The sequence below is a fragment of the Brachyhypopomus gauderio genome, unplaced genomic scaffold (assembly GCF_052324685.1).
Source record: "Brachyhypopomus gauderio isolate BG-103 unplaced genomic scaffold, BGAUD_0.2 sc89, whole genome shotgun sequence".
Taxonomy (NCBI): Eukaryota; Metazoa; Chordata; class Actinopteri; order Gymnotiformes; family Hypopomidae; genus Brachyhypopomus; species Brachyhypopomus gauderio.
The window spans coordinates 685,121-706,711 of NW_027506910.1; the positions used below are offsets into that span (position 1 = coordinate 685,121).

The following is a 21,591-nucleotide window of genomic DNA, read 5'->3' on the forward strand; positions in this document are numbered from 1 at the left end:
ACTGAGAGAGAGCAGGTGTGTATCCTGAGAGAGACTGAGAGAGAGCAGGTGTGTATCCTGAGAGAGACTGAGAGAGAGCAGGTGTGTATCCTGAGAGAGAGCAGGTGTGTATCCTGAGAGAGAGCAGGTGTGTATCTGGAGTACCAAAAGGTGTGTGCGGGTGAGCAGAGAGGTTAGAATGTGTCCGATCATACAGCCACTTCAAAGCCAGAAGCATCTTCTACCGTATATGGAAGTGTACAGGGACGTTTGAGCTGCTAAGTCTTGTGTGGAATGGACAAGGACATTGAGTCCTGTGTTCCAGACACCATGCAGTCTCTTTAGCGCACTGGCAGCTAGCCCAAACGGAGCTGCAGTAGTCCAGTCTAGGTGTAACACACCCACAGAGGCGGCGCTCGGTAGTCCACAGACCAGGACAGAAGGCCTGGCAATGATCTCAAGCTGGAACTATTGAGGATGAAGGGAGTGTTATGAATGTGAGCTTCGCTACTAACCTCTATGTAGCCTATGTGACCTGCTGCATCTCAGTGACAATTAAAACAGTGAATCATAATTCTGGGGGGGGGGGGAAAAAACATCACGAGATAAAAAGGTTTTCACTCCTGCAGAGTTACGCAGTCGTTACCTTTTTAAAGTCTCGCTAAGACCGTCGTCAGCAGGAAACACACGGTACCTTATTCAGGGTTTGATTTTACATAACTACGTACATCTTAAAAGGTTTTGCAGGTTTGCAATATTGTCACTGATGCACTGATGCCCTTGTTGGTTCAACCCTGTCCATTTGTCCCTGTCTGACGGAGACTCTGTCCCACGTCTGTTTCCAGGTAACCCAGCTTTCATGCCAGACTGAAAGTCTAAGTTTTAATCTCATCAAATGGTGCGTTTTAAAAATGCATTTGTACTTGATTGGTGACATGGTGTTTGTGTAGCCTATAATTAAATGTCTCTTCTGTGGTGAAAATGTTTCATTTAACCATAGATTAGAATGCTTGTACAATGGGACTGATTACATAAAAGTGACTAAAAGCAACATAAATCTTAATTATTGCAGCATTCGAAAAACTGTTTATCGACCCACACATTGCAATGCAAAAATGTTTGGGGCCCCATGAAAATGCTGTTTCAAGGTGTTTGGGGCCCCATGAAAATGCTGTTTCAAGATGTATGTCAGGGCTTTTAAGCGTTTATGTGTCTAGATAGAAAAGTGTCACCTCAGCCAAAACCCCCTCCCTCTCAGACGCGTTATGTGTCTCTGTGCAAGGCACTTGAGTTTTATTATCGGAGATGTCAATCATAATTAACCCTTCATTAAGGCAACTGCTGACGGTCCAATAAAATCCCGGGTGGAGTAACACTGGCATCCTGTACATCGACCAACAGCTTAAGTATCTTTGATGTATAGATTCAATAGGTAAAGGGCAAGCACCACTCTTTGTAATTTTGTTTACGATATGGAAGAGTAGTGTAGTAAATACATAGTTATACATACGTTATAAACATTCACTTAGCTATTTGTTTTTGATTGGTTCCCCTTATCCCCATGTAAACTTTGAGTCTTAGTTAACAGCCATTAAAATAACCATATAATTGGACAATTTCAAATGACTGGACAGTTTCGGTCCGCCACTTCACGTTTCTATATTGTTGCCGCCTGTCCTTCGGCCTTGGTGTATATGGGGGGCGTAGCAGGCTGGGTTTTGTGTGTCTGAAGCATTTATCACACAGAAAGTCTAAATCAGACCTGTGGTATCCTATCTCAAAACATTCATGTCAGGTAGTGTTGTGCATTAAGATTAGAACTTGCCGTCTGTCTCCAGTTCAATATGCTTGTGCAAAGCCGACCTTCTCACAGGAGTGCGGAGAACATTTCATAACATGAATAGGAACTGGCCATCATAAAGAGAGCACAGACGCGTAACCCTAAAATGAGTCTAGAACCCTCGTGCCTGAAGATTTCATTCGTTTTTGTTTCTTTTGATCTTTTTGGGTGTTCACAGTCTGATTCTGAATACTAGCATGTCATACTGAATATTAAGACGTAGAAGCAACAAAACAAAACAGCACTTCAAATCTATTCTTCAAATTTCCCAAGTTGGCACTTAAGTAATTAATGGCATAGATGCTTCTTGAGTGTAAAATGTAGGGACACAAACACTGTGCTCACCGTTTGTCACAGGCGTCTCCTCTCCCGTCCCCCCCAGACACGTGCTCTGACTCGGGGCTGTTGACTCGCCGATACCTGAGGGGCCGGCCTTGTGCACCAGGAGATTCCGGGTCTCCGCCCCTTGGAGAGATAGGCCGGCCCCCTCCGGCTTGCTCCACCTCTTCTGCAGTTACCTGGTTCTGAGACAGTAAGTATGACTCAAATATCAAATGTGTTACACGCACGTAGCATATTTCATGCAGTAAGACATTATTAATGATAGACTGGGCTGAGAGGCTGAGACTGAACAAATAACCCATTTTAAGAAATATAAAATGTTCCCAGATGGAATACTTACCTTACTAATGCTGATCCTGAGTTTATTGCGGTTAAAGTCGGTGTCATCCCAGACCTCCCCACCGGGTGGCGCCAAAGCAGCCTCGCCAGGTCTGATGGGTAAAAGGACAGGTGGGGCATTCTCCTGGTCACTTAGGTGTTCGTCCTGCAGGACGTCATCTGTGTTCTCTCTTGGTAGTTCACCGGGAACCGGAGTCACGTTCACCACTCTGGGACAATGAACAGAACCAGAACTAAGAACTGCCAGTCACGCAGACCAAACTGGTCAGTCTGGGGTAAGATTACAGCCGAATCGCGGACTGATGAGAAGTCAGAACCAGGCCAGAATCAGAAATCCAGCCAGTCCACTATCACATCACAGCCACGGACGGCATCCATAAACCCAAACACCCCCCACCAAATGGCTGGAAAAGAATTCTGATGTTTGCAGGTAGTGACTGGAGAGCAGAAACTGAGTCTCATGTCTTGTTTCAAGACAAGCAGACAGCAGGGGAGAGCACGGCTGAATCTAAAAGGAGCTTGTGGGCCACGCCTCCTCCTGCGTTTGGCTGGAGACCAAGACGAAAGTGGTCTGGGCAAAATAAAACACTTCATATCCATCAGCAGAACAATACATGACCATCGCACTAAATTGAGTCAGATTCTGATGCTTTAAATGGATGACATCAAATTATTCAAGGTTAAGGTTAAAAGATGAAGGTTAATGTCTTTTAGCTCTTTTCTCATGGCGGTGTCGGTGTGCACACGTTTGTACACAGATGATTGTGTGTGTGTGTGTATGTGTGTGTGCGCGAATGTGCAGACAGCTAGATGTACTTTGCTAACAGCTTTGCCACAATTCCGTTCCTGTGATCTAATAATAACAATTCTGGGATTTATTCTGAATGATTTAGGTTGTTGTTTCTTGATGTCTGTGTCTTTGGCATGTACCTCAAAAGGTACAAAATATCATCACAAGTCATCATTCTTCTATATATGTGGCGATGTATCTCAGTAATACTATTCTATGTACAGTAGAACCCCAGGAACTCGACCACCTCAGTACTAGAGACCAGTTAAGACTTAGCACTGGAATACAACTTGACGGTTGAGAACGGATTAATCAGTTTTCACTTATTTCTTATGGGGAAAATTGATTCAGAACTCGACTGCATCACTTCACGACGCTCCTTCCGGAACGAACTAGTGTCGTGTTCCGGGGTTCTACTGTATGTGTGTTTGTGTGCATGTGTGCTTATCCTATGACAGTTTTCTATGGTTTTCTCTCTAAAGTGTGTGTGCTCACCCCACTATAGCTGCGGTCTGCCGTGTGTTTTGCTGAGGCGGTGTAGCAGTGCTGTTGGTTGATAAGGAGTCCGTCCCTGTTTTCTCCCAGTCAAACGGCTCATTTTCTGTTATCACTCTCTCCTTCATGCTGTTGTCAAAGACAGACATCAGCAACTGGACAAAGACAAAGACAGACAGAAGCGTTACTAGTCTTGCATGATTACACATGGACATAATGCATTCATAAATAACTGAATTGCATATTATGTGATTCTGTATAATTTATAACTCATCTGAATGTATATTTATTTATTATTAATTAGAATATCAATTGTCAAGTAGGTTGAGAGGATCACACACATTCATCAATTGAATATCATCTCTGACTGTACAATATTAATAGTCAACTTTGTTTCAGCTTTTCTGAGTCTCAAATTCTGTGTTCTGTGTGTGTGTGTGTCACAATTGTGTACACTTTCTCTTCATTACTGTATCTAGCAATATTATCACAATGGAGGAGATTGAAGGATCTGCTAGAGGTGGAATTGATATTGGAAGCAGAACCATGAAACAGCCATGACGGCTGAAGGCAATGAGCTGTTGTGGAACGACACATGCTGAAGAACCTGCTACGTGATGGCAGGACAGACTGCGGCGTGAACGTCCACAGTCCAGAACCAGCCATGACACACAACCTCAGAGAAACACAGTGTAAGCGAAGCGCTGGAGGAGGAGTGTGTCAGAAAGATGTTCGGGATGAGTGGTGAGGAAAACTGGATATGAGGACATCTTCGAAAAGAGAAAATCTGTGAGCCGGTATGAGGCAAAGGACTGAGTCTGTTCAAACAGATCTGTGGAATGAGTGATGACAGAGCAACCAAGCCAGTATTGATGATGCAAGTATTGATTAAGAGAGTGGAAGAGGAAAGCCAGAAGACCAGTTAAGAGATGGGTGGATCATACTGGCTCAAGATGAGAAAACTCTGGAAGACGTGTGGTTGACACAGGAGAATGATATGGGTCGATGATATGGGTGGATCATACTGGCTCAAGGAAAAACTAGAAAGTTAAGAAAGTTAAAAAATAAGGTTTCTGTTGGCCTTGGTGAAATGAAATGAAATGTGCATTACAGAGATTACAGAGGACCACTGACTGATTGATGTATTTAATGCTATTTGTAACACCAGTTTATTGAATAATAGAAGATAAATATTAACAGCACCAAAAAGATCATTGGAATATCCACTTTTTTTTTTTTGCATTTTTAGTATTGGCCGTTTTGGGGTATTCATATATAATTTTTGGCATGAGGCCTTGTTGCTCACCTGGTAATCAGGTTTGGTGTAGTAGTCCAGGCCGAGCACGTGCTCCAGGAAGACGTAGAACTCGGAGGGCATGTGTTTCAACAGCATCTTGTGTTCGTAGCGCTCCTTGATCTGCCCCACTTGTTCCTGTTCACACGGCAGAGACGTTAACAGAATCCAGTCACATCACGTCACCCTGCATTACCGTCGCCAGGCATACATTTCCCACAGTTCCCCAGGGCCAGAATACCCCACCTTGTCTTTGATCTTTCGCCATGGCAACTGTCCGACAGTGAATTCCACCAGCATATAGAACAAGGACCACAAGTCATCGTGACGACCCATTTCCTGTTATAACCAAGCAACAACTTAATTTTACCGATCACTTAATATTACAGCATAAATATTGACTACCACAGTGTATTACATTACTTATGGTATCATATTTCCACTGTAAAAGAAATCTTGGAACAACCTTACATAGGCACGTTTAACATTAATGAACTAAACAGAAGCAGAAATCAAGAGTGTGCGCTGACAATGAAGAGGGCTGAATTACTTTGTTTTTGTGGGCGTTGACAGACGCGTATCTCACTGTTCCACGGAACCCTGCCACCGTACGAGGCTGAAAAGCAGAATTAGTTAAATCTCTTAACAGCAGTTAAGTTTGAAGAAAAAAAAATAACCTTTCTTCAAACTCTACTCTAGTGCTTAACAAAACAATGTAAAATGTAAAGATTAATACGAGAATTAAGATAATTCAGGGAGATAAACCTGTTTGATATGTTTGAGTTGTGTTTGATACGAGACCAGCTGAAGGAGCTATGTGGAGCTAAGTGCTAAATCCTGAGTGTGGCCAGCAGACAGGTCAGAGGTCAGCGCACCCACGCATCTGATGATGATGCTGTGCTGTTCTGGACTGAGAGTGCGGAGAGAAGGCACAGGGACCCAGCTGTATGTCCTCTATTCACGGGTGAACGCTTAAACACCCAACACTTCCCTGGGCACGATCATCTCAGCAATACTTTATTAGTACTTCAATAATACTTTATTAGTACTTCCACAGTACTTTAACCATAGTTTTATCACTGGTTCAGTGGAAAGTGATTTTTAGGTGTGATAGTTTAAGTTTTTGTCTGATAAGATATTTAACTACAGAATTTGACTGACATTTCTGCTAGGGAGAACTAACTTGCTTTTAAGTAAGGCAAAAATAGACACAATCAGACTAAAGTGGTGTTTCTAGAGATCAGCAGGACTACAGAGGACACCATCAAAGGGTAGGTTGTGTGTGTTACCCCTGTGCTGGGGCATTAACAGGTACAGGCTGGGTAAAGCAAGGAAAAGCGCTTTGTGACAACATGTGTTGTGAAAAGCGCTATACAAATAAACTTTGATTGATTGATTGATTGAAAACACTCACAATATGGCTGTTGCTATTGTAAAGAGGACAAGCATCTTACGGGATAATGCATGCGCTTCCAACATAAAGGCCGAAAAGGAACTGTGAAATAAAAAAAATTATAAATGTGAAAGTTGCAAAACATGAAACAACATGAATATACAAAAACTAAAACATAAGATAGAGCAAGCATGATAACAAACTCAAGGTAAATTATATTTTTAAATATATACTTCATTCAAAGCCCCAATCAGAAATAAATTTGATACAATTTATTAACTTAATAACTAGGAATAAAATGATTAGTGTAGACCAACACAATTGATTATATCTGTGAAAAATTCAGACACAACAATGAACTCCTGTTAAAATAACAATAATTGATTTGGGCTGAGGAAATCTGAGCATCACACTGGAGAGCTGAGATCATCTTAAATGAGTCTTCCTCTGGCGCCAGCAGTCGTAATTCTGTACGCACCGGGCACGCGCTCTTTATTTGGCTTGAGAGTGAGGTGCCAATCGTTTAATCATGATTGTGCAATGTTGGATTTAGCCAGATTTATCTTGTGTAGCAAACAAATAACTCAGAACTTGAATGTGTTAGCGGCAAATATGTAGTTTTAAAATGCGCAAAAATCTTTTGAAAACGCAAACCGAATAACTACGCACCGTGTTGATCGTTACCAGAACAACAAGTGTGCTCCTTAGTGCTCGCATTAATGTTACGAGCAGCCAGCTCCAGCTACGCATCCGTAATCCTCAAGCAGCGTAGGAACGTAGGGATACCTTCGTCTCACCTGGCTTTTTGATCATTTATTCTAGCAGCTCTGTTTGGTCTCGTAGCTACGAGATTAGCCTTTAGGCAGCTGGCGGCTGTTCTTTATAGGTGTGTTGGCTTATCGTTGAAATTCATACAGTAGGGTAATAGAGTTTTGTGGTCGTGATGTAACGGCAAAAAAAAAGCGTGCTTTGGAACCCAGATAAGGTGGCCTGCGAGCGGACGGACACGGTGCAGCGAAACACGATCCTGCCGGCGCCAGAGCTCAGTGTGGTCCTCACACTGTCATGTACCAATGATCTTTGTGTTCCAATTCTTCTGGGAGATCTGATTAAATTACTCGGAATGGGACTTTAATGAAGAAAAAAACACAAATTACACATCAGAATAAGACAAATAATAACAAGGCAAGGCAAAATAATATTTTTAAAATGTATGTGTGTGTGTAATGCATTACATGTCACCTATAAAGACATGTAATCTGGTGAATGATGTCCCGTCTGTCTGCAGGACTGTTCAGGTGTCGCTCTCTGTGCTTTCTGTGTTCTCTGCGCTCTGTGTTCTCTCCGTGATCTCTGTGTTCTCTGTGCACTTTGCTCTCTCTGTGCTATCTGCGTTTTCTGTGCTCTCTGCATTCTCTGTGCTATCTGCGTTCTCTGTGCTCTCTGCGTGATCTCTGTGCTATCTGCGTTCTCTGTGCTATCTGCGTTCTCTGTGCTATCTGCGTTCTCTGTGCTCTTTGTCCTTTCTGCGCTCCCATTCAGTGCTGAGATTTTTGGCATGTGAGAAGCACGTTATCAGTTCACAACGCACTGCAACACGCAGAACAGACTAGTGCTGCTAAATAACTAAAGACATTGCTGCATTACATGTACTGTTCAGCCATTATACCACAGGCTGATAGTTCATCAGACCACTCCTACCCTTTTTTGAGAATTACATTTCATTAATATACATGAGTGCATTTAAGTGTGTACTTGTGGTCCTCTGGGCTTGTACAGCTATACATGTATACAACAGAATGTACTCAACTGAATGTTACAGTGTGTGTGTGTATTTCTTTGTCTATGTGCATACGTGTGTGGTTCTACAATGCTGATCTGCAGAGCTCTAATCCATCTGTCAGCAAAATTAATAAAAATGCTTTTACTACTTTAAAAGAATAACTCAAGATGCATGCAGACTTGGACGCGGGCGAGTTCCCCCAGCGTTGTACATTACACTGCAGCCTACAGCATCTAGAGGTCATCTCCTCTACAAGGGAATCTATCCAAAGTAAATCCATTACTCTCCCTGTCCTATGCTGTCTTACATCATTCTTACGCCTCTGTTCAAGTCAGCTTTCCTTGAGAGTGAGTCTGCAGTTCCTGGGCCCATGTGAGGTCCGCAGATTGGGCCCTGGTTACTGAGGACACTCACTAGTTACCCAGGGTACTCACTGGTCTCACTTCTCCGTTGGTGTTGGTGTACTGGCGGGCGAGGCCGAAGTCCAGCATGTAGCACTTCCTGTAGGTGGACGGCAGACGGCCCATGGCGAAGTTCGACTGCGGAAAGAGCAAACTGGGACTCAGCTTCTTGAAGCCAACCATCTACAGACAACATCACCATCAGCTTCCTGAAGCCAACCAACTACAGACACTGTCACCATCAGCTTCCTGAAGCCAACCTACTACAGACACCGTCACCGTCATCTTCCTGAAGCCAACCATCTACAGACACGGTCACCATCATCTTCCTGAAGCCAATCATCTACAGACACTGTCACCATCATCTTCCTGAAGCCAATCATCTACAGACACTGTCACCATCATCTTCCTGAAGCCAACCATCTACAGACACTGTCACCATCAGCTTCCTGAAGCCAACCATCTACAGACACGGTCACCATCAGCTTCCTGAAGCCAACCATCTACAGACACTGTCACCATCAGCTTCCTGAAGCCAACCATCTACAGACACGGTCACCATCAGCTTCCTGAAGCCAACCATCTACAGACACTGTCACCATTAGGGCTGACGGCAAATAATCGATTAATCGTTGGTCGACCAAAAAAATTACTAGTCGACCAAATTCCATTGGTCGATTGGTCGCAGGGAAAAAAAGCTGCGTCTCGTCAAAGGGCTTCTGGGACTTTTAATTTCAACGGCGTGACAAAGGAAGACGTGACACGAATTTACCGTTGGTGATTTGTTTGACAAGGACAGCGCTGGACACGCGACCTGTGAATATCGTCAGTGGTGAGGGATTTAAAAATCTAATTGAATGCCTCGAGCCCGGATATAGCCTGGTTAGACGTGAAACAGTGATGCACGCGGTTAAGAGCAAATACAGCAAAACAAAACACTTTAGGGCAAGATCTAAACTGTAAAGCACTCAGCTTCACAACGGATATATGGACTAACCAGATGGAACGTATGACGGTCACAGCGCATTTTATTTCTGATAACTGCCGACTGCATTCATTCGTGCTAGGAACTAAAGATTTGGGAGTGACCCACACAGCTGCTAACATAGCAGAGCGACTCAGCGAAATAATGGCAAAGTTTAGAATCCCCGCGGGAAAAGGGTCGCTCTTGTACACGACTATGCCGTGAACTCTTCGACTGGGAGAAGAACTGAGCAGATAACCGAACTAGTGTTTAGATGAACCAGGAAACATTGTTAGTCACACAAGGTTACTCCTGGCGTTAGTGGTAAATGCGCATAGATGCGGCAGCCCGGCATTAAAGATAAAACTTCACAAATGTGTATCCCGGTCAAAATGAGAAATTATTTTTGGAGGGGGTCGATTGGTCGATTAGTCGGAGTAAATGACGACCATTGGTCGACCAAAAAAATCCTTGGTCGTGGACAGCCCTAGTCACCATCATCTTCCTGAAGCCAACCTACTACAGACACTGTCACCATCATCTTCCTGATGCCAACCAACCACAGACACTGTCACTGACATCTTCCTGAAGCCAACCAACTATAGACACGGTCACCATCAGCTTCCTGAAGCCAACCAACTACAGACACCGTCACCATCAGCTTCCTGAAGCCAACCAACTACAGACACCGTCACCATCAGCTTCCTGAAGCCAACCAACTACAGACACCGTCACCATCAGCTTCCTGAAACCAACCAACTACAGACACGGTCACCATCAGCTTCCTGAAGCCAACCAACTACAGACACCGTCACTATCAGCTTCCTGAAGCCAACCAACTACAGACACGGTCACCATCAGCTTCCTGAAGCCAACCAACTACAGACACAGTCACCATCAGCTTCCTGAAGCCAACCAACTACAGACACCGTCACCATCAGCTTCCTGAAGCCAACCAACTACAGACACCGTCACCATCAGCTTCCTGAAGCCAACCAACTATAGACACGGTCACCATCAGCTTCCTGAAGCCAACCAACTATAGACACGGTCACCATCAGCTTCCTGAAGCCAACCAACTACAGACACTGTCACCATCAGCTTCCTGAAGCCAACCTACTACAGACACCATCACCATCAGCTTCCTGAAGCCAACCTACTACAGACACAGTCCCCATCAGCTTTCTGAAGCCAACCAACTACAGACACCGTCACCATCAGCTTTCTGAAGCCAACCAACTACAGACACCGTCACCATCAGCTTCCTGAAGCCAACCAACTACAGACACCGTCACTATTAGCTTCCTGAAGCCAACCAACTACAGACACCGTCACCATCAGCTTCCTGAAGCCAACCAACTACAGACACCGTCACCATCAGCTTCCTGAAGCCAACCAACTATAGACACGGTCACCATTAGCTTCCTGAAGCCAACCAACTACAGACACGGTCACCATTAGCTTCCTGAAGCCAACCAACTACAGACACGGTCACCATCAGCTTCCTGAAGCCAACCAACTACAGACACCGTCACCATCAGCTTCCTGAAGCCAACCTACTACAGACACCGTCACCATCAGCTTCCTGAAGCCAACTAACTACAGACACAGTCACCATCAGCTTCCTGAAGCCAACCAACTACAGACACCGTCACCATCAGCTTCCTGAAGCCAACTAACTACAGACACGGTCACCATCAGCTTCCTGAAGCCAACCAACTACAGACACGGTCACCATCAGCTTCCTGAAGCCAACCAACTACAGACACCGTCACCATTAGCTTCCTGAAGCCAACCAACTACAGACACGGTCACCATCAGCTTCCTGAAGCCAACCAACTACAGACACGGTCACCATCAGCTTCCTGAAGCCAACCAACTACAGACACCGTCACCATCAGCTTCCTGAAGCCAACCAACTACAGACACGGTCACCATCAGCTTCCTGAAGCCAACCAACTACAGACACCGTCACCATCATCTTCCTGAAGCCAACCAACTACAGACACGGTCACCATCATCTTCCTGAAGCCAACCAACTACAGACACCGTCACCATCAGCTTCCTGAAGCCAACCTACTACAGACACCGTCACCATCATCTTCCTGAAGCCAACCAACTACAGACACGGTCACCATCAGCTTCCTGAAGCCAACCAACTACAGACACCGTCACCATCAGCTTCCTGAAGCCAACCAACTACAGACACGGTCACCATCAGCTTCCTGAAGCCAACCAACTACAGACACGGTCACCATCAGCTTCCTGAAGCCAACCAACTACAGACACGGTCACCATCAGCTTCCTGAAGCCAACCAACTACAGACACAGTCACCATCAGCTTCCTGAAGCCAACCAACTACAGACACCATCACCATCAGCTTCCTGAAGCCAACCAACTATAGACACAGTCACCATCAGCTTCCTGAAGCCAACCAACTACAGACACGGTCACCATCAGCTTCCTGAAGCCAACCAACTACAGACACGGTCACCATCAGCTTCCTGAAGCCAACCAACTACAGACACGGTCACCATCAGCTTCCTGAAGCCAACCAACTACAGACACGGTCACCATCAGCTTCCTGAAGCCAACCTACTACAGACACGGTCACCATCAGCTTCCTGAAGCCAACCAACTACAGACACGGTCACCATCAGCTTCCTGAAGCCAACCAACTACAGACACGGTCACCATCAGCTTCCTGAAGCCAACCAACTACAGACACGGTCACCATCAGCTTCCTGAAGCCAACCAACTACAGACACGGTCACCATCAGCTTCCTGAAGCCAACCAACTACAGACACGGTCACCATCAGCTTCCTGAAGCCAACCAACTACAGACACAGTCACCATCAGCTTCCTGAAGCCAACCAACTACAGACACCATCACCATCAGCTTCCTGAAGCCAACCAACTATAGACACAGTCACCATCAGCTTCCTGAAGCCAACCAACTACAGACACGGTCACCATCAGCTTCCTGAAGCCAACCAACTACAGACACGGTCACCATCAGCTTCCTGAAGCCAACCAACTACAGACACGGTCACCATCAGCTTCCTGAAGCCAACCAACTACAGACACGGTCACCATCAGCTTCCTGAAGCCAACCTACTACAGACACGGTCACCATCAGCTTCCTGAAGCCAACCAACTACAGACACGGTCACCATCAGCTTCCTGAAGCCAACCAACTACAGACACGGTCACCATCAGCTTCCTGAAGCCAACCTACTACAGACACGGTCACCATCAGCTTCCTGAAGCCAACCTTCTCACACCTGTGGGCCTGTGTGTACAGACACTCGATCTGGCTCCCACTGACACTGCAGCCGAACAGAACAGCAACATGGGATGTTGAGCTGTCTGGCGTAATATTAAAAATGTACTAATTAATGCTCCAATCACCTGTTGATGTAGGCATGACGACCTCAACAAACAAACAGTACAACCATGACAATACAACAACAAATGCAAAATTAGCTCGGGTGCGTGAGGATGTCATCCGTTAACACGGCCAGGGGGGAACTAGGCCCAGCCGTGTGGCACGCAGGCTGTTTAAACAGGGATCAGAATCTGCTGCGTTGTGCCGTGTGGCACCAGATTCCACTGCCTTCATATTATATGTAGGTCAACGGCATGAAAGAAACATGGTGATGTCACAGGAAACTAAATGACTAAAATGTCAGGGAAAATCAAAGAGGCACAAACTGTATTTGCATCAGGGTTGCTTTTTTTTTGTGTTTTTTTTTTGGTGTGCCATGTTTAACCAGGTATGAATTTGTGGTTAATATGTTTTATGTACATGCGAACTCAAGAAAACAAGAAGAAGAACACACAGGTTTGATGTCCCGGTGGAGGAAGCCCACAGAGTGGATGGCCTCGATTGACTCCAGGATCTGTTTGCCCAAACGCAGAGTGGTGCTCATGGAGAAGGTGCCCCGGGGTTGACTCCGCCTCAGATCCGCCAGGTTCCGCCCCTACAGAGAGCCAGAGAGAGACACTGAGACATAGGAGACATACGGCACACTGAGGCATACGGCACACTGAGACATATTATACATACTGCAGACTGAGACATAGGAGACATACTGCAGACTGAGACATATGGCACACTGAGACATATGAGACATACTGCAGACTGAGACATACGGCACACTGAGACATATGAGACATACTGCAGACTGAGACATACGGCACACTGAGACATATGGCACACTGAGACATACTGCAGACTGAGACATATGAGACATACGGCACACCAAGGCATACGGCACACTGAGACATATTATACATACTGCAGACTGAGGCATAGGAGACATACGGCACACTGAGGCATACGGCACACTGAGACATAGGAGACATACTGCAGACTGAGACATATGGCACACTGAGACATATGAGACATACTGCAGACTGAGACATACGGCACACTGAGACATATGGCACACTGAGACATACTGCAGACTGAGACATACGGCACACTGAGACATATGAGACATACTGCAGACTGAGACATACGGCACACTGAGACATACTGCAGACTGAGACATATGAGACATACGGCACACTGAGACATATGGCACACTGAGACATACTGCAGACTGAGACATATGAGACATATGGCACACTGAGACATATGGCACACTGAAACATACTGCAGACTGAGACATATGGCTCACTGAGACATATGAGACATACTGCACACTAAGACACATGAGACATACTGCACACTCAAGCATGAAGTAGGGTTAAACATGGTCTTTATGCCATGCTAACAGGCATAAATGTGCCTGAGACATGAGACATACTGCAGACTGAGACATATGAGACATACTGCAGACTGAGACATATGGCACACTGAGACATACTGCAGACTGAAACATATGAGACATACGGCACACAGAGACCTTTTGAGATATACTGCACACTGAGACATACTGCAGACTGAGACATATGGCTCACTGAGACATATGAGACATACTGCACACTCAAGCATGATGTAGGGTTAAACATGGTCTCTATGCCATGCTAACAGGCATAAATGTGCAGATATGTAGACACACACACACACACACACACACACACACACACACACACACACACACGAGCACACACACCTGTTGGATAAGAGTTCTATGCCATACCTGCAGTTGCATGACCACATAATTGAACTTCTCATTTCTTCCACAACCGATGAATTTACACACATGGTTTTTCCCTGTATGAGAAAAATATTGTCAAAGTTCAGAGGTCACAAGTCACAAGACTGATGTTTCACTGCATCTACTGAACACAAACACACACGAACACACACGGACACGAACACACACACACGAACCCACACACACACACGCACACACACGCACACCGACACTAGTACGCTAGTGTAAACTAGTACTCTAGTATAAACTCAGATACACATGCATGCTCACACATGAACACACACACACACACACACACACACACACACACACACACACACACACACACACACACACACTGCAGACAGGTTTCTTCACTCATTCTTTTCATAGCCAGTGCTCCACCTTCCCTCCCAATGGTCTCTCCGCCCTAGAACTGTGACACGCTGACTTGCCAAGCATGAAAATAAACGCTTGAAAATCTTTCAGCTGTGTGTGTGTTTGTATGTGAGCATGCATGTGTATCTGAGTTTATACTAGAGTACTAGTTTACACTAGCGTACTAGTGTCAGTGTGTTTGTGTGTGTGTGTGTGTGTGTGTGTGTGTGCGTGCGTGTGTGCATGTGTGAGCATGCATGTGTATCTGAGTTTATACTAGAGTACTAGTTTACACTAGCGTACTAGTGTCAGTGTTTGTGTGTGTGTGTGTGTGTGTGCATGTGTGAGCATGCATGTGTATCTGAGTTTATACTAGAGTACTAGTTTACACTAGCGTACTAGTGTCAGTGTGTTTGTGTGTGTGTGTGTGTGTGCATGTGTGAGCATGCATGTGTATCTGAGTTTATACTAGAGTACTAGTTTACACTAGCGTACTAGTGTCAGTGTGTTTGTGTGTGTGTGTGTGTGTGCATGTGTGAGCATGCATGTGTATCTGAGTTTATACTAGAGTACTAGTTTACACTAGCGTACTAGTGTCAGTGTGTTTGTGTGTGTGTGTGCGTGTGTGCATGTGTGAGCATGCATGTGTATCTGAGTTTATACTAGAGTACTAGTTTACACTAGCGTACTAGTGTCAGTGTGTTTGTGTGTGTGTGTGTGCATGTGTGAGCATGCATGTGTATCTGAGTTTATACTAGAGTACTAGTTTACACTAGCGTACTAGTGTCAGTGTGTTTGTGTGTGTTTGTATGTGAGCATGCATGTGTATTTGAGTTTATACTAGAGTACTAGTTTATACTAGAGTACTAGTTTACACTAGCGTACTAGTGTCAGTGTGTTTGTGTGTGTGTGTGCGCATGTGTGAGCATGTATGTGTTTGTGAGTTTATACTAGTGTACTAGTTTACACTAGCGTACTAGTGTCAGTGTGTGTGTGTGTGTGTGAGCATGCATGTGTATCTGAGTATAAGCGTACTAGCCCATATTAAGTCAGTCAGATCTCCACACAGCAGGGTGTACATCTAATAGGTTCCTTGCTGTGTTTATTTTTGTTTGTGTGTGTGTGTGTGTTTGTGTGTGTGTGTGTGTGTGTGTGTGTGTGTGTGTGTGTGTGTGGGTCCAGGTCTGTGGGGTGTGAGGTGGAGACTGCTGGACATTGTCCCTGGCTGTCTCTGCTGGACACAGTCACTTAATCATTCAGTAATGAGAGGTGATGAGTTACTGCAACACACTGCAGTTGCACTTTGGCAGACTGAACCAGCTCCATCTCTCCACCTCTCCATTTACTCCCCTCCACCTCTCCATCTACACCCCTCCACCTCTCCATCTACACCTCCACCTCTCCATCTACACCCTCCACCTCTCCATTTACTCCCCTCCACCTCTCCATCTACACCCCTCCACCTCTCCATCTACACCTCCACCTCTCCATTTACTCCCCTCCACCTCTCCATTTACTCCCCTCCACCTCTCCATCTACACCCCTCCACCTCTCCATCTACACCCCTCCACCTCTCCATCTACACCTCCACCTCTCCATCTACACCTCCACCTCTCCATCTACACCCCTCCACCTCTCCATTTACTCCCCTCCACCTCTCCATTTACTCCCCTCCACCTCTCCATCTACTCCCCTCCACCTCTCCATCTACACCCTCCACCTCTCCATCTACACCCTCCACCTCTCCATCTACACCCCTCCACCTCTCCATCTACACCCCTCCACCTCTCCATCTACACCCCTCCACCTCTCAATCTACACCCTCCACCTCTCCATCTACACCCCTCCACCTCTCCATCTACACCCCTCCACCTTTCCATCTACACCCCTCCACCTCTCCATCTACACCCCTCCACCTCTCCATTTTCTCCCCTCCACCTCTCCATCTACACCCCTCCACCTCTCCATTTTCTCCCCTCCACCTCTCCATCTACACCCCTCCACCTCTCCATCTACTCCCCTCCACCTCTCCATCTACACCTCCACCTCTCCATCCACTCCTCTCCATCTACACCCTCCACCTCTCCATCTACTCCCTCCACCTCTCCATCTACTCCCTCCAACTCTCTCTCACACACACACACACACACACACACACTCCCCCACATACACTCTCTCTCTCTCTCTCTCTCTCTCACACACACACACACACACTCACACACACTTACCCTGTAGTTTCTTCAGCACAGCTACCTCCATCTTGAGGACCTGTTTGGGCTGTTGGGCCGACTCCACCTTCAGGGCCACATTCTCTCTGGTCAGCAGGTCCAGCGCCTCATAGATCTCCCCAAAACCCCCCCCTCCAATCTTCTTCAGCTGCACACACACACACACATACCGACAAATATATATATATATTACACACACTGTATATATATATATATATATATATATATATATATATATATATATATATATATATATATATATATTCTCTTTTAGTAACATCTTTTGCTACATTTTAATTCTCTTTTAGGCACAATCTTAATCTTAATGAGATTAAGAATGCTGATGCTATTGTTTGTTTCACTGCAGTTTCACATGTGTTCAGTATGTATAAACAGCACTAAATATATACTAACACAATCAAGTTTGTTCAATCACAGCCACAGAGAAAGATTGCTAATAAAAAATTAAAGCAAAAGATTAGGATTTGCAGATTATCTTACACTTCGTATTGTCCTGCTGCTGGGAGAACCTTCTCCTGTACCTCACCTCACAGAGCAGAGAACCTTCTCCTGTACCTCACCTCACAGAGCAGAGAACCTTCTCCTGTACCTCACCTCACAGAGCAGAGAACCTTCTCCTGTACCTCACCTCGCAGAGCAGAGAACCTTCTCCTGTACCTCACCTCACAGAGCAGAGAACCTTCTCCTGTACCTCACCTCACAGAGCAGAGCAGAGAACCTTCTCCTGTAGCTCCACCTCACAGAGCAGAGAACCTTCTCCTGTAGCTCTGCCTCACAGAGCGGAGAACCTTCTCCTGTACCTCACCTCACAGAGCAGAGAACCTTCTCCTGTACCTCACCTCACAGAGCAGAGCAGAGAACCTTCTCCTGTAGCTCCACCTCACAGAGCGAAGAACCTTTTCCTGTAGCTCTGCCTCACAGAGCGGAGAACCTTCTCCTGTACCTCACATCACAGAGCGGAGAACCTTCACCTGTACCTCCGCCTCACAGAGCAGAGAACCTTCTCCTGTAGCTGTCTCACAGAGCAAAGAACCTTCTCCTGTACCTCACCTCACAGAGCAGAGAACCTTCTCCTGTACCTAACCTCACAGAGCAGAGAACCTTCACCTGTAGCTCCACCTCATAGAGCAGAAAACCTCCTGTAGCTCCGCCTCACAGAGCGGAGAACCTTCTCAGGAGCAAAGCTGACCTGCCTGTCCGCAGACATGAACAACAGTCCTGTGGCATCGCAAACATTCAACTACTGCACACTGTACCAACAGGGAAGCCAGTCCCGCACAACCTCTCCTGTAGAATCTGTCTCGAACCATAAATGGAAAGAAGCTATGTCGTTGGATACCGATACCATGTTTTTTTCTGATTACATGAACGGAGGCTCCTATTGACCAAACACCACCACATCACAGAGATATACAGTCATTAAGGAAACCGTATTGTACCTGCATGCTCGGGACAGATTATGGTCACGCTAATGGAGGAGATAAAGAGAACAGTCCTCCGTGTGTTTTCATAGAGAGATAGCCTCAGCACCGAGGAGCCATACACACAGACATCAACCCAGAACATACCTGACCCACTGTGAAGGTGGAACTTCTAGAACCAGCACAGCACACAGAACCACAGCAGCCCAGAAAGGCATGAACCAGTCAGCCGACATGCACGGACCTTACCGTGGGAACGACAACACACGGACACTCACCACTTTCCATCGCTCCTTCACCATGCAGTTGGGGGGGAGGATGTCGGCCTGCTCACCCGACCCGTTCATGTTCTCGTCGACGTGGACTCCTGGGCCTACACACTGCATTGGCTGGCCTGCTCTTTATCCAAGCCTGCCATTCAGCTGTCCACACACACACACACACACACACACACACACACATGTCCACAGAAATCTCCACAACACCTACAGCATGAACGAGCACATTTCTATCTGTATACACTCCATGTGAAACCTTAAAGCAGGATGAAATGATTTCTTCTTAAACAATAGCAGGTATGCTAGTTCTGCCCTGAACAGACCATAGTCATTGAGATTGTTATGAAAGACGCACAAACCCCCCCTCAAGATGCTCCAGGAACTCCAGGCGTGCCAATTGGCTGCGGTGGACGAATTCGAAGCGACAAAATCAAACATGCAAATGCCGAGGCCATAAATGGACAAAACGGAAGTTGGTCTGGGTATTAAAACAAACAACGCTTAAAACAAGCGGCCTGCCGAGTGTGGCGGCAGCTACATGGGAAGGCATATGCTACGGGGATGAGCTCGAGTGCTTTTCCAGTAAAGTCATGGCAAACAGCCAGCAGTGAAAGGGGAAGGACGGAGAGCATGGGGAGATGGGCCTGGGCTGCTACAGCAACCATCGCTACGGTTACACCACAGATCCGCCGTTCCTTCTTCCTAGAACACTGGCCGTTTTAATAGCGATACTGTAGACGTCAAGAAATCGGAAATATAGTGACTGCCCTCACGTAATTACTTTTATATTTACATTTACTGGTGTGCTGTGAGAATCATGACCGATTACTAGGTGAGATGTTCCATGTATATATGGATTGCTAAGGATGTCACAATCGTGATATGTTGTGACATTATCACAAAACATTTTTGCGAATATTGTATAGCCACATCACGTGTTTATCACTTCACTATGTTTGTGATCGCCAGTACTGTGTGATTCACAGCGGTCCAGAGTGTTGGGTGTGTGTACAGATGCAGTCACTGCACAGGAGATGAGTCGCCTTTTCCCAGCACGCCACAGCCCCCACAGAACCACTGGACCAAAAAGACGCTGACGTGACTAAACGGGGATGAGTGCCCTCTTCTAAACGGATGCGTAAGAAGATGAGGCATTTGAACTTTGAACTGTGTGACACAGTATGATGAGAACACCAGTCAAAAATCTGTGGGACTGTAATCCATGACGCGCGAGGATGTGAAGATTCAGCCCTCTTTGCTCATATTCCGCAGAGTTCTCAGATAAATATCAGATAAAATCTGATATTTTAATGTGAATAAAATGCCACTGGCAAGTATTTAGTCGCCTACATAACAAACCTCATTTGGGAACGCTCTTTTAGAACAGAGACGGAGGCACTCAAAGCCAGGCCTTGTCTCTCAGCCGGGAGGACCCCTCCTGGGCCCTTCTGTCTGGACTCCTATTAAACAAACCGGAAGATCTCACACTGCCTCGTCCTGAGCAGATGGATGGAAGAGTTGGCTGCTCGTTGAGACTTCGTTCACTCCCGAGATGTTTGAATACAGTCAGAATTTAGTGGGGGTTTCTGTTTCCATTTTTTTTTGCAATAAACTCATGGTCTTGATGCACGTGTTAGCTTGCTGAATACTTGTTCTTTAATTTTTAGGTACATAAATACTCGATAGGCCTCAAATCTAGGATGGGGTTATGTTACATCACGTTTTACGCTACAAAAGAGGAGACCGCGTGAGCGCCGCCTCACTAAGCCAGGAAAACTGCACATGACAACCTCCCCCTCCCATGAATATTACTGAAAAATAAAAACTCCATTTCCCAGAGGCCCAAGGTGGGCGGAGGGTCCGGCAGCCCCAGCCAGTCTGCCGTTGTTTGCGTGAGCAGCCACAGAGGCGTGCGGAGGCCGAAGCGTCAGTCCGACCTCTCTGTGTGATGTCGGCTGGGTGTCGGATATCAGCCCGGGAGAGGCGAGAGTTCTGGCCTGGTGTGGCCCGAGGAAGACAAAGCCCCGCCTCCTCCCTGCGGCTCTGTCGCTCTACGGCGAAAAACCCCCCAGCTCAGCAATGTTATCAGGGACATGGCAAACCTGTTAGCCATGATGTGCTCCTGTGTTGCTGCAAATGGTAGTAGGAGGGATGTTATGACTATAACGATCAGAGGACCAATGCTAGAAACTACAACTCCTACTAATCATAGGATACCACTCTGGTACACATCACATGCAATATATATATATATATATATATATATATATATATATATATAGATAGATAGATAGCTTTTATATTGCTGTGAGCAAATCTGCATGGAGACCACTTAAAGCTGTGACAAAGTGCATCTGATCTCACTTTTTTGTGCAGTGTGCCCGAACAACTGTCCCAACAATGAACCACAAGACGGTACACGACGAAGCTGGCACGGAATACCCCGCAAGGATCGCTGCACGTTAGCTGACGTCTGCAGCCTGACCGTGGGCGCTC

The 21,591-nt window shown here is 46.0% G+C and overlaps 1 protein-coding gene across 3 annotated transcripts in view; it reads right to left on the reverse strand.

Annotated features, from left to right (window-relative positions):
• Positions 1 to 21,591, reverse strand: part of ttbk1b (tau tubulin kinase 1b) — a 42,306-nt gene that overhangs the window by 19,204 nt on the left and 1,511 nt on the right. The window contains exons 2-12 of one of the 3 annotated variants that reach the window (XM_076992055.1): positions 19,096 to 19,228; positions 17,376 to 17,523; positions 14,773 to 14,846; positions 13,465 to 13,605; positions 8,690 to 8,794; positions 5,630 to 5,695; positions 5,326 to 5,418; positions 5,092 to 5,217; positions 3,786 to 3,940; positions 2,502 to 2,709; positions 2,165 to 2,343 (exon numbers count right to left, since the gene is read on the reverse strand). In XM_076992055.1, coding sequence (XP_076848170.1) covers positions 2,165 to 2,343; positions 2,502 to 2,709; positions 3,786 to 3,940; positions 5,092 to 5,217; positions 5,326 to 5,418; positions 5,630 to 5,695; positions 8,690 to 8,794; positions 13,465 to 13,605; positions 14,773 to 14,846; positions 17,376 to 17,523; positions 19,096 to 19,203 — 1,403 coding nt within the window. In that variant the 5' untranslated portion in view covers positions 19,204 to 19,228. Of the gene's footprint in view, positions 1 to 2,164; positions 2,344 to 2,501; positions 2,710 to 3,785; positions 3,941 to 5,091; positions 5,218 to 5,325; positions 5,419 to 5,629; positions 5,696 to 6,493; positions 6,562 to 8,689; positions 8,795 to 13,464; positions 13,606 to 14,772; positions 14,847 to 17,375; positions 17,524 to 19,095; positions 19,240 to 21,591 lie in introns of those variants that run through there. The other 2 variants (XM_076992054.1, XM_076992056.1) reach the window with 2 other exon arrangements.